Source organism: Caloenas nicobarica, chromosome Z, assembly GCF_036013445.1.
Source record: "Caloenas nicobarica isolate bCalNic1 chromosome Z, bCalNic1.hap1, whole genome shotgun sequence".
NCBI classification, from domain to species: domain Eukaryota; kingdom Metazoa; phylum Chordata; class Aves; order Columbiformes; family Columbidae; genus Caloenas; species Caloenas nicobarica.
The window spans coordinates 16,199,432-16,212,737 of record NC_088284.1 but is presented as its reverse complement, the minus strand read 5'-3'; the positions used below and the strand labels follow the sequence as shown (position 1 = coordinate 16,212,737).

Here is a 13,306-nt window from a genome sequence, read left to right as displayed (position 1 = left end):
TTTTTATTGCTGTATGCATTGTAATTGTCATTTACTCAGGAGTAAACTGAATTCAAAACTCAAGAATGGAGCAGAGGTTCTTTAGGACAGATGTGTATTTCTGTACCCTGACTGGAAGATAGAGACACTGAGAAAATCTAATCATCCTGCCATTCTTTCCATTAATATTTGTCCATTTATTTCTGCCAAGCAACTCACTTGCAGTACCAGTGGAAAGCAAACTAAGACACAAACATGGATTATCTGTTCTAGTACAGTTTGAAGGTAGAACATGGAGGATGTGCAGGTACACAAGAAATGTGAAGGTTGAATTCCTTACTAAGTGCAGATTGATTTTCTTTTAAAACTCAGGACCCAGTAACCATTTCCAGCTGTTAAGGCATGTATTTCAAAGGCAGCATAACTCAGTGGAGTTTCTAGATAATAGCTAGGAGACAGTATAAAAAAGAAGAGACATTATAATAAACACATGAACAATGTACATATTCCTCCTTCTTAAAGCCTTTAATCCAAACTATCTTAAAAAAATCTTTAGATAAATGTGCTAGCTTACAAACTTTAACTAGAAAACTGTGAAATACTAATAAAGGCAGAAACCCCTCTGTTTTACTCTGTCAGTTATGGCAAATCCCTGAAGAAGTCTGGAGCTGGCCTCAACCCAGTAACCTTATCCAGCCAGATGTTACAGTATAAATTGTATAAATTTTTTAAAAGTTATTTAAGCTCCATTACTTAAAACCGTTAAATATTTCATTCTAACTTAGCCTGACCCTGTGCTTATCTTGATCAAGAAAAGCAGGAGATAAATTGGCAAACCTATGTCTGTAGTTGGTATGCCCATGTATCTACAGGGGAGACCTAGAACTGATGTCAACAAGGTAGACCAAGGGCAACTCTGTAACTTGCAACTGCATTAGAAAGGTTGTTGTGGCTAGCTGGGGTATTTGAGACAACACACTACATCCTGAATTTCTTCTCCTAGTTAAGATAAATCTGAGATACAATAAATTTTCTCATTCTATATGAGTATGTATTTTTTAAAATTAGGATACATTGCAGTAAACAATTGAACATTGTTTAGAACATATTAAACTGATTACTTGAGTTCTGTGAGCATTACATATTACTGGGAATTGGTTGCAAGTTAGTTTAGGTTTCCTATTTTGATATAGTATTTGATGGTATGATATTTAAATATCTGGGAAGATTAAATAATGAAGAATTAACAAATAATCTTTTCAATTACAGTGAAAGTTTTCAAGACAAATTCACCTTGGATCTTACGTGAACTTTAACTATCATTAAACATACTGGTATGATATCAGCACAAGTGTATAAGAGGACTTATTCCGTTGGTTTTATTTATATTTGGAGATTTTTGTTTTTTGAATATATTTGTTTTGAATATAATGTTAGTCTTTCTATATATACATGAAAGTTATAATTCTAATTCTAGAAATACCTATTTTGCATGTTTATGAATGAAAAAACTACAAAGAACTCTCATAATTGAAGAATTGTTTTATTTTTCAAATATTTTCTCTTTTCTGTTCTACATTTTTGCTTTTTGCTTTCTGCTTTTCCTGTTCATCATTTAACCAAAAATCTTAATAACCACTCAAAGGAATACTAATTGATGAAGCCAGAAGACACATAGTAGGTAATTTTATAGTTTATGGAAGAGCTGTAGGAACAAAAGAGAATTTAGAGTCTCCTGGTTTCAACAGCGCATATGTGAGCAGCTCCTGTGGGTAATATGGTAGCCAGTTCTGCTAAGAAGAAACGGAGAACAGGTTCTTTTGAAAGAACAGGGTTTGCTTTTATTACAGTCCCAAATCTAGATTCAACTATAGAGAGGCAGATCAAAGTTTTTTTCAGACCATTAGTTTTCTCATTTGCATAACAGATTTCCTGAAGTACTCAGGAATACTAGCAGCTTAGTTCATGCCTCAGACAGAAAATCCATTATTCCAGGTTATGGAATGAGTTCTTGGTACTTAATTTTAAAGTAATTGATTATACATGAGATTTTGAAATCATTACTGAATGAAAAATCTTAATATTCAGAAGTTTGTATTGTATAATTACTTATCTTTCATCAATGACATGTGTTATAATACTAAACCAAATTTCAGGCAAAACTCAAGCATTTGCGTAGGATCTGCAATAACAGCACATTCTAGGTATATCAGAAAATAACAGCAATATTGAAAATGTGAGAAAAGTATTTAATATCTTGACATTTCTGTTATACAGAGCCTGAACTTCATTAAAAATGAATTTCCTTACTGATGCACCTCCTATCTTTTTCATTACAAATAGCATATAAGTAAACTGAGCCACGAGAGGGCACCAAATAAACGTATGGCAGCCCAGATCAACTTAAAAAAACCCCCAGCCAACCAACCACAAACCACAAAATATACATAAGTTTGTAAAAAACATTGCAAAATATCTTCCATAAATGCTTCAGAAAGCTGAGCAAAGTGAATGTTTGTTTGAATTATAAAATTACAGTTTGACGAGTAACGTGAATATTTTTTCCTCTTAAATGCATATGTATCTACAATATATGAGTTTTAATGAAAACACAGATGTATTTATCCATATAAATATTTATTCGTTTCCATAGAGCTTTGGAAGTTACTGCTCAGTGCAACTAATTTTTAAAAGTTTGTCCATACATCACATATTACATAGCTGTTAGCCTCTATGAATGAAAGAGTAAGAAACTATGCAATTTACCAGATGCTATAGAAATGACAATTGTGAAGATGGTAGGAATCATTGAGGTGAAATGTTTTCAGAAAGAAACATGATGAGTGGAAAAATGAGGAGAAAAAGCCTTCTGTGTTCCATGTTTTAAGCCTTGTATATTACTTTTCCTCTGCTGCACAAAAACTTGAAATATAGAATACTGTAATCCAGGGGTGCCAAACTCATTTTCAGCCAGGGCCATATCAGCCTTGCGGTTGCCTTCAAAGGTCCAAATGTAATTTTAGGACTGTATAAATGTACAGTCCTGAAATTACATTTGTGTGCTTGCACAGGGTGCAGGTTGGGGGACTCAGCCACCTCGGGGAAGGTTGCGAGAACTGCGGACTTTTCATCTGGGGGCTCCGCTCCTGCTTCTTGGGGCTTTCCGACTTGATGGACTGTATAAATGTACAGTCCTAAAATTACATTCGGCCCTTTGAAGGCAACTGCGAGGCTGATGTGGCCCCTGGTGAAAATGAGTTTTGACACCCCTGCTGTAATCAATAAATGTAAGTGGAGAATTTAGATTTGGTAGTATTTTGTGTTTCACAACTTGGCAATTTTGACATAATTTTGAACAGATATAAATTCAATGTGGAGTATGTTATCACTGCATGGTGATTTTGAAGAGTTAATATGGCCAGGAAAAGGTTGTTCATTGAACAGTTGTTGCATGTTTCAGGATAAAACTAAACAGCAAGATCTGATAGCAAGAGCTTATAGCTAGCCTTCCTGATAGGACTGTTTAATGATACTTAATAAATCTTCATATAATACTTGCTTTCTATTCTCAGTTTCAAGGCCCTTCGAAGCTCTGCTTCACTGTTATTATCTGCTCCTCTTCTCATATCACAGTCCCATGATCATCCACCTCAATAGCCCATTTGTCTGCTTTTCTCCATGTTTGTACTCTCAGAAATTTCTCTGAAATATTCTACAAGTCTATTGTTCTCCTTTTCTGTTAATCCTTCCTCTGAGGTTACTTTCTAAGTCATGCATGTAATAATAAAAGAGTTTGTTGTACTTAAGATGTTTCTTACTGCTAACATGAAATACTTATTTTATAGGTTTATACGAAGAAGCAAGAAGTTTAAACCTCTTGCTTCAGAGAACAGGCAGGCAGTCTTAAAAGAAATAGATCTACCTGACAAACTATGGACTTGGCCTAGTATAGGTTATCCCTTCCTACATTATATGTGCCTTATACAGAAATAAGAGATGTAAACCTGGAGCCCCTTCATATAAGCATAACCATGTTTGGGACCAAAGTTGAAGTGCTGTCACCATTAAATTTTGAAATTAATGCATGGTTTGAAAGAGAGAGAGAATTTCTAAGGACTGCTGATATGAATTCTCATATCTCTCTGTAGATCAGAGCAACATCTTGAACTTTTAGGAGAGAAGCATCCATTTCTGTTTGGTTCAGACCGAATACTCCAGCAGTCTACTCTGGTTTCTGATCCTTTAAAACTCAGGATGTTGTGTGCTATCTGACTTGGTGCAATTGAGAGGTGTCCACCTCAAGTCACATTATTGGAAGAATATCAGCAGTTACCATGGCTATTTATAGTAGTTATAATGAGATATTTCCATCTACAGGGAAAGAAAACTGTGATGGCTGCTATGGTAAACAATGCAAAGGGCAAGACAAAAATTGAAGTCTAAAGAACCAACAAGTAAAATGGTGATGGTCAAGAATATTCACACTGGGACTTTTACACCATGAGTCACGGCTTTCAAGAGACAGCCCTATAAAAAAATTACTGTGAGAGGTCATAAACCAGAACCGAGATGTTGGCATCCATATAAAGCAACTATTGAGGGCAACCGCCTTTGTAACAGCCCTGCACTCTTAATAAATCCTGTGTTGGCCCTTCTTTTTTGTCAAGTTTGTTTGTTAATGACTCAGATTCAATCAGAAATGTACAAGTTGCTGAAAGACAAGCAAGTCAAAAGTCTGCTTCAGAAAGATATTATGGTCGGTGTTGTGTTTTTCGGTTTTGTTGTTGTTGTTGGTGGTGTTTTTTTTTTTCTTCCTTTTCCTAGATAAAAAGTATTGATTGAGAACTGTAACCTTTGGGAAATGAGTTCAGGTCCCAGGATGAAAAGGTTGGACTCCACTAGTGTACGTTATGTCAGGAGACGGATAGAAGGACATTTTAATGAACACAGATTATTCCACAGACACTGGGGGTGGGGGAGAAAGATGCGCATAGGAAAATAAGATTGCGAAAAGAAATTAGGAGAAACTGTCCTCAGACCACTTCTTATTATCCTTTCACATTTCACGGCCTCCCGTAACTAAGCTTCCGCTGCTCGTTCGGGCTATGCCACCACTACCGTGAGCGTGGGGGTCAGCACGAGGTACTGACACTGGCACACGTCTGCACGAGGGACCGCTCGGAGCAGGGGGCAGGCGGACGCGGCGGGGCCGTGCGCTAGGACCGGGGGCGGCTCCTGCGGCAGGAGGGAACAGCCTTCTGTGTTCTAAGCCTCGTATATGACTTTTCCTCTGCTGCACAAGAACTTGAAATGTAGAATGCTGTAATCCAGGAGGGTCGAACTGATTTCCAGCTGGGCCCACACCAGCCTCGTGGTTGCCTTCAGAGGGCCCAATGTAATTTTCGGTGCCGGGCAGGCGGCGGTTCCGCCCCGGCCGGCTGGCTCCCCCCTCCCGCCACGTGACCCGCCCGCCCCGCCGCGCTGGCGCGTGCCCGCCGCTTCCGGGGGGCGGTGCGGGCTGCGCCGTGCGGGTAAGTTTGGCGGAGCGGGCGGGGAGCGGCGGCGGCGACATCATGTTCGGCAACGGGCTCAGCTACGGCGAGCAGGGGGGAGAGGCGGCGCCCGAGCCGCTGCAGGAGGCAGCGCCCACCACCACCACCCCTTCGGCTCCCGCGGCCTTCGGGCTCTTCAGCAGCGACACCAAGAAGTAAGGGGGGCGGCCCGTCCCTCGGGGTCCCTGGGGCCGCGCTCGGGGCTGTTGCGCGGGTGCGCGGTGGCCGGTGCGGGGCTGGCGAGCCCAGCCCTGGGGCGCTGGGGGAGGAGGGCGGCCCCGGGGCTCCTCCCGGCAAGGGGCAGCTCCGGGGACCGTGGCGGGGAAGCGGTGCCTCGTTTCGCCGCTTTTACCCCCTGGTGACTCCGTGGGAAAGTTCGCTTGCTCACCTTTGAGGTGTTCATAGCGGAATAGGTAACCTGTAAAGTTTTTTGTTGGTTTTTTTGAAAAAGCGCTAAACACTTTTCCTCCCCCCCTCTCTTTCGGTAGCTAATCACACTGGCATTAGTTTAATTTTGTCTCGAAACTTATTTAAAAACAAAAAAAAAGGTCCTTAGAAGTATCTGTGGGAGTTGTATTTGGAAACGTAGCTGATCATGGTAAAGTGGCCCACTCGAAGTGGGTGTTAACAGTGTTGTGGCTCAGTCACAAGTCAAAACGAGGAAGTGGAGAAGGGAAAAAAATCTCCCAGAGCTGAAGTGCACAGGCACGGAAAGCCTTCAGTTCCTTAAAGGAAAAGTGAATTGGAGAGGAAAAAAAATGTGTCTAAATGGGAGGATCAAGGGGTTTGCTAAGCTGGAATTGTACCCTACAACAAATTGGAAATCTATTCGGAGAGCAACCAATGAAAAGCACCATAAACTAAGGTCTCCTGTACATTAGAAAATCAATCACTACTTCTTCACTTTGATTGTTCCGTACAAAGAGAACATCCATGCTCTAGAAACCTCAACTGATGTGTTTATTCTTGTGCCACACCAAAGTAAATTACAACAACATGAAGCTGCTGTCACTCTGCTTGGTTCTGTGAAACAGCAGATGATAGGCCTCCTCAGTTAGCCAGACAAGTCACATTTCTCTTCTCCTACTATTCCACTAATACTTCGCTTTTTCATTCTGTTCCAGTTAAGAGTTTTGCTGCTCTAGCATAGATGCCTCTTTGCTGACTTGTATGTCGTAGCTGACTTAAGTTGTTTGCACCCTTCTTTTCTTGTCCCCTTCCGTAGAAATAACTTGGCGCTTTATTTCTTAACCGTTGTTTTGCTACTTCTTTTCCACAGAGGGGTGTGCTCTGATCGTTTGTCATGGCCATAAGTCTACATATCTCATTTAATCCTAGACTTCAGACTTTTTTGCAGGTGAAGTATAGCTCTCTGTTTTATCAGATAGAGAAGCTGAAGTGACTAATTCTACCTGAGCCTGCCCAGTGTCCTGATACGTTTTGTACATGTGTGTATATGATTGCCTTTCAATATTGAAGAACCAAAATAGCTTGTGAAATGTATACATGCCTTATTGATTGCTCCTCCAGGCTTGCTCTTACACTTACAGGAGGGAAGATCCATCCTCTAAAGGAAGGACTTGAGAAGACTGCAGGCATTGATCTCTGTGGTCTTTTTTAGCTGGAAAAGAAGTTCTTGTTGAAATAGGAAGTTATCCTTGATTCAGACCTGTGTGGGTGAGCTCTGAGTATGGATTGGACAGTTGAGGAACAGACACTATGCAGGGAAGATGGTGGAATTTGTGTGGTGTGAAAAAGCTGCTGGACTACAAGTGAGGTTTATTATTAGAAAAGCAGATTGTGTTGCAGTCTGTTTGGAAAATACAATAGTCATTTATCAAGCAAATAGCATGTATGTTGTCAAGCAATGCTGTCAAGCAAATAGCATGTATGGTGTGGCACAAGAATAAACACATCAGTTGAGGTTTCTAGAGCATGGATGTTCTCTTTGTACAGAACAATCAACATGTATATAGTCCACATGGGTAATAGCCAAAACCCCCTTATTGAGAAGCAAACAAAATTTATTTTCCTTAGAGCAGAAATGGAACTCTTCTCAGAACAGGGACTGTGTAGCCCACATGGAGGACGTCATATGTTTTGGTGGTTTGGTTTTGTGTTCTTTAAACTGGGCAGAACTCATCCCTCCATACAGGGCATACAGAAAAGTACAAGATGTGTCTCTGCTTTCTAAAGTGTGGGGACAGTGGAGTATTCCACCAGTGAAGATAAAATTACTGCTGTGGCTTTTCAGAGTTTGTTTGCTGGATCTCTCTTGATTGTCACTCAACACTGCTCAATATGATCATAGGTATGCTTATGTCACACATCACTGTGGTGTGTCAGTGCTTGGCAAACTTTTTATTGCTGAGGAAGGGGGATTCTGCCTTAGACCTACTGATGATGCAAAAAGTACTCCTTCTCAGCAGAGGGTCAGATATACAATATGTGGCCCAGAATGTTGCTGGACTGTTGAACTAGTCCGGTAACTGTTGGACCAGAGGCCTGCACTTGCCAGTTGCCAGTTAATCTTAATATTGTGTGGTTAAAGTATAAATATCAAGGTATTACTGTAAACACTTCCTTTAAAAAATTCAAGTCTCTTTTCTTTGTGTTGTCTGTCTTCTCCTGTTTGTCATGAAGAGGAAGTAAGCCAAAATACTTCTGAAGTAAACAAGTAGTTTGTTAGGATAGACTGTCTTTGATCTTGCAGCATTTGTTATATAGAACAGCCTATGACAAGTTGATTAAAGAAGCAAATGTAACTTGCCTATTTGGTATGTATTGCTTTTAAAAAGCCTTTTGGTTAGTTAGATCACTTCAAATATGTCAGAGGTGGATCTCATGTTCAATGGATAGAAGCTTTCTGTTGATTCTGTTAAATGTCTCAATAACTGAATAATTAAAAGATCTTAAGTACCTGAGATGAGTCAGTCTAAACCTTCTTGTGCAGAATGGGACCCACGGCGTGGCTGGAAGTGCTGTTCCTCTCCTTTCCCTCTTCTTTCACACTTGTCATATGAACTGGACTTGTATATTAATAGTTACATTTTAGGAGTTTATTCATGTATTCAGGTAGGTAGTCTGACACTTGTCTGTGAACTGGTTATGTTCCAGACATAGGTCTCTGTAGGTGCTCCAGATGTACGCCATTCATGTGCCTCTCACGTGTTTGGGAAAGAAGAAAAAGGGTCAAGTTGTGGGCCACCTGAATAAAGGAAATGGTTGGCAGACAAGTTTTTGACCTTAACAGGAGTTTTCAGCAGAGAATTGGTAAGAGCTAAGGGGTCGTGTAAGTCTTATGGACAAGCTGAATCCAGCCTGTGGACCTCAGGCTATTTCTCCATGGTCTAGGTTGATGGAATCCATGAAGTAAGTCCTGCCTACTTGGAAGACTGTCAAAACCACCTGTATATTGTAGAGAGATACTATTTGATGCACATCACCTAAGTTAATAGGATGTTTTTATATTTTCAGTATTGCTCTATGAAGAGGGATGAAAAGTCTAACTGCCTTCCAACTTTATAAGAGAACATGGAAAGCTAATTAATAACACGGAATCAATGTTAATTGTCTGCATTAGGATGCAGCTATTACTGCCTATAGTTAATGGCAGATGGACAGAAAATTTTCATCTATATTAATTACATTTTAAACAAAATTTACCTGCATGTAATATTACAATATAATAATGTTTAGTTCTTTGAAATTATACAATTTCAGCAATAAAACTAGCTATTGCTGTACCTAAACCAAATGTAAAAACTTACAGGTTAACCTCATGAGTAATGTCGGTAGATGTCAATTGATAAGTACAGTATTGAAGCAGGTGGAAAAAAATTTATAACATGCATTTTCACCTTTACTGATTTGCATCTTTAAACTGTATTCCTGCCAAGCAAAATACATTTGTAATTTATTAGACTTTTTTCCTGCAGATCTGGCTTATGCATTCTGTTGAGCTATTCATCAGAAAACTCGGCAGGGGTGCAAGCCTTTTTTTTTTTTTTTTTTTTTTTTTCTGAGATTTGCAAGCCTATTTTGCAGAGAGCTGATCTAAGGTGTTGATTTCATTAAGATACTCATTCCCCAGTTCTCTGTGCAGAAGACTTTTCCAAGTTCATCAGAGCCAAAAACTTGCTTTCAACAGCTGCCAGAGATGTTCTTGGAGTCTTAAATTGATCAAGTTTTGCCTTGGCATATCCTGTTCCACCAGTCATGGAAAGGTTGTATGTACATAGACTGCCATTTGTGAAATTCTTGGAGGAGACTCCAGCCCTAATATTCAAACTTGAGGCATCCACTAGCTCATTGGCACTGCTACTTTGTTTCCCCATCTGTTATAATGGCGTTATGCCCACTAATATGGTGATATGCCAGTTTGGGTAGGATGTACAAGCCAGCAAAGATGAATGGTTCGCATGAACTGATGACTCTACAAGATGAAATCTGAACCCTGTAGTCAGCACCAGGATAGGAACTAAATGCACTATATGAACATGGGCATGCTATTGCAGAGCACTTCTCTAGCTGAAATCGGTCAGATCTGATGGGAAGTGATACACAGTAAATACATTCTTATTGCCGTGCACTTGGCACATATGAGGATGCAGACAGTGAACTGTTGATTTGCTGTGTTTCTCTGTAATGTAGTAATTAAAATTTTCTTGAGGCTTTTTTTGTTTCCTCAGAAAGGCAAGTTTATAGTTTAAGGCCTTCACTGTGGTTTCTGCATATTTATTATGTTGTCATATTTGCCCTAGACACTTGTTGTGATCTGCATCCTGAATGGCATTAAAAATACATTTCTGTAACAATGTTAGAACATAAGGCTGACACTTGCAAGAAATTCCAGAGTTTCTTAGTTATGCTTTTCTGAAGACCATGCTTATCTGTACCACTCTGTGGTAGTTTTCTTACTTTGAGAAAACCAGAGTTCTTTTGGCATATAAAGATTTGTGGACATATGATATGGACAATAAGTAGGACCAAAACCATGGACTTCAGCAGGGCAAACGTTGGCCTCTTCAAGGTCCTGCTTGGAAGAATCCCATGGGATAGGGCTCTAAAAAGTAGGAGGGTCCAAGAGAGCTGGCTAATATTCAAACATCACTTCCTCCAAGCTCAAGACCAATGCATCCCTAGGAGGGAGAAATCAAGTAAAAGGGAGTAAGAGACCAGCATGAATGAGTGAGGAACTCGAGTCAAAACTCAGGTGGAAGAAGGATGTTTATGTAATGTGGAAAAAGGGACAGACTACCTGGGAGGAATATAAGGAGGCTGTTAGAGTATGCAGGGATGTGGTGAGGAAGGCCAGGCTCCACTTGGAAGCAAATCTGGCCAGGGATGTCAAGGACAACAAGAAGGGCATATTCAAGTACATAAGCAGCACAAGGAAATTTAGGGAAAGTGTAGGCCCACTGCTGAATGCGGAGGATGCCCTGGTGCTGGGTGATACAGAGAAGGCAGAGTTACTGAATGCCTTCTTCACTTCTGTCTTTACTGCTAACACCGGCCCTCAGGAATCGCAGACCCTAGAGACTGGAGGGAAAGTCTGGCAAAAGGAAGACTTTTCGTTGGTTCAGGAGGACCAGGTTAGAGATTGTTTGGACAAAATGGACATCTACAAATCGATGGGCCCCGATGGCATGCACCCACAGGTGCTGAGAGAGTTGTCAGATGTTATTGCTAAGCTGCTCTCCGGCATCTTAGATTAAATCACAGTTGTCTCCAGAAAGGGTTTCAAACTGCTTTGTCATAGTAGCTTCCATCTGGTTAGAACTTTTGAACTGTAGGTTGTCTGTGTATCTGAGTTACTCAAACATTGTTCAGGTACTGTAATTTCACAACAGGGAGCTGGGAATATGCTTTATTCAGTTTTAACTTTACTGTTTTGTGTATGTTTCCTCACTGACAAGGATGAGACTGTACCTAAACCATCCAGATGGCAAGTGCTTTGATAAACAAGTGGCAAAGCAGTCATTAAATGAGTTAAATTATGTTGCTTGTCAGACTATAACTAGTGTTCTTCTCTGTGGTTCTCAGCCTTACAGAATACTACAGTCATCCTGGTTTTCCTCACATCTCTGTAGTTTATCCTTTAAAACTACCAAGTCTGCTTTTTGGGCAGTATGCCTGTTTTTCACATTGAAAAATTAGGGGTGACTGAAGAGGAAATAGATTACTTCTTATCTCAGATTCTCTTTAAACCATACCGCAGCTACACTCATTGCCAAATGATTTGAGTCTCCCTTGAAGTAATAGTTGAATTCTATGTTGGTGTTGTAAATTGGCAATAAATATAAATAGTGCTATAACGGAAGAGGGTGGCAATACTGAATTGCACCACAAGATGTCATTGAAACAGTTTGTGGTATAGAATGAAACAGTGAAACTCAGAGTTCTTAATTTCCTGCTAGAAGAATACCCCAGATCAACAGCAAAATAAACTCAAATTGCAGCATGTATTTGCTGCCATTTTAGCTTCCATGTTCTGTGGCTCTGAAATCAATTTACAGATCCTTTTTTAAGTGTGAAATTCAAAATTATTTGCAGTTTAAACAATAGTATGAGCTAGAATAAGCCAATCTAAGGATTTTGCAGTGCCAGTAAAATGTAAAAAAACTGATTTTAAAAAAATTTTTATATATATTATTATTTTTAATTTTGTGGGGTCATACAGGACCTTCTATAGGACTTTGTTACTACTCAGGTGCCAGGACCAAAGGTTAAGGTGCTCTGTCAGTGTGGATTTTCTACATTTGTAGTATTTCAAACTTCACATTGGAACATTTTGTTGTTCTGCAGGCAAAAAAAAAAAAATCTCAGTATGCTGTGGTTAAAATATGTCTTAAAGACTTTGAACACAAGAACAATTCAGTTGATATTGTGTAACTGAAAGCATGCAGGGGAGGGAGAACTTAAAAGAAGACATGCATTATTAAAACTCTGTTGAATGGGCTTTCTGTAACTTTTGTTCTATAACAGATGGTTCCATAATATCAGAACTGGTGAAGCTTGCTATCTCCTCTGTGGTAGATTAGTTTGCCATTTCCTATATCTTATCTTGCAGTGACACAGTGCTGCCCTTGCGTACAGAGGCTCTGTCTCGCCACGAGTTCATTTGTTTAAAATTCCTTCTCCTTTCTTAGAGGTGATTAAAACCCTTCCCAGGTTCTGGGGCATACAGATGGCATGTGGAATCAGAATTAAATTGTTACTTTGTAAAACAGCAGGCTGATAAACTTCCAGGAGTAAAGATTTTGTAGCTAAAGCATAATTGTTGCATTGCCTGCTGGGCTTCTGTTGCAGTTTTGATACCTATGAAACTGCTTTTTACAAAGAAAGCTTTATGATAAGTGAGTGACTTCCTTAAGTAACTGGGTACATTGGAGCTGTGGCAAATGCTGACAATGTGTTTCATCTTACCACGTTGCTAAAAAGGAGATAGAATAAATGTGTATCTTATCAGGGTGGAGTAAGTGTTCTCTTAACAACAGTTCAGAATAGGTAGGTGCAGTGGCAAATTATGTGCTACAGATTATGAATTAGTTTAATGCGATTAAAGGTTTGTGATAGTTACTATGAGAAGACAAAGTAACTGAGAGCGGGGTCCAGATTTATCACTGACATGGCTGGTTTAAACCTCTGTGATGTGCAGTTATGCTGACTTTTTTTTTTCTTTTCTGTAAAAGTGGGTAACGTTGCTTAGCAGAATCTGAAATCCTAGTCTTAATCTGAGCAAGATGCCATTTCAGTGACCAAGTGTGTGCTAA

At 39.8% G+C, this 13,306-nt stretch overlaps 1 protein-coding gene across 1 annotated transcript in view; it reads left to right on the top strand.

The window, feature by feature from the left end:
* Positions 1-5,468: 5,468 nt before the first annotated feature.
* Positions 5,469-13,306, top strand: part of AP3B1 (adaptor related protein complex 3 subunit beta 1) — a 158,663-nt gene continuing 150,825 nt past the window's right edge. The window contains exon 1 of the mRNA XM_065655822.1: positions 5,469-5,686. Within this exon, the coding sequence (XP_065511894.1) occupies positions 5,553-5,686 (134 nt within the window). The 5' untranslated portion in view covers positions 5,469-5,552. The remainder of the gene's footprint in view (positions 5,687-13,306) is intronic.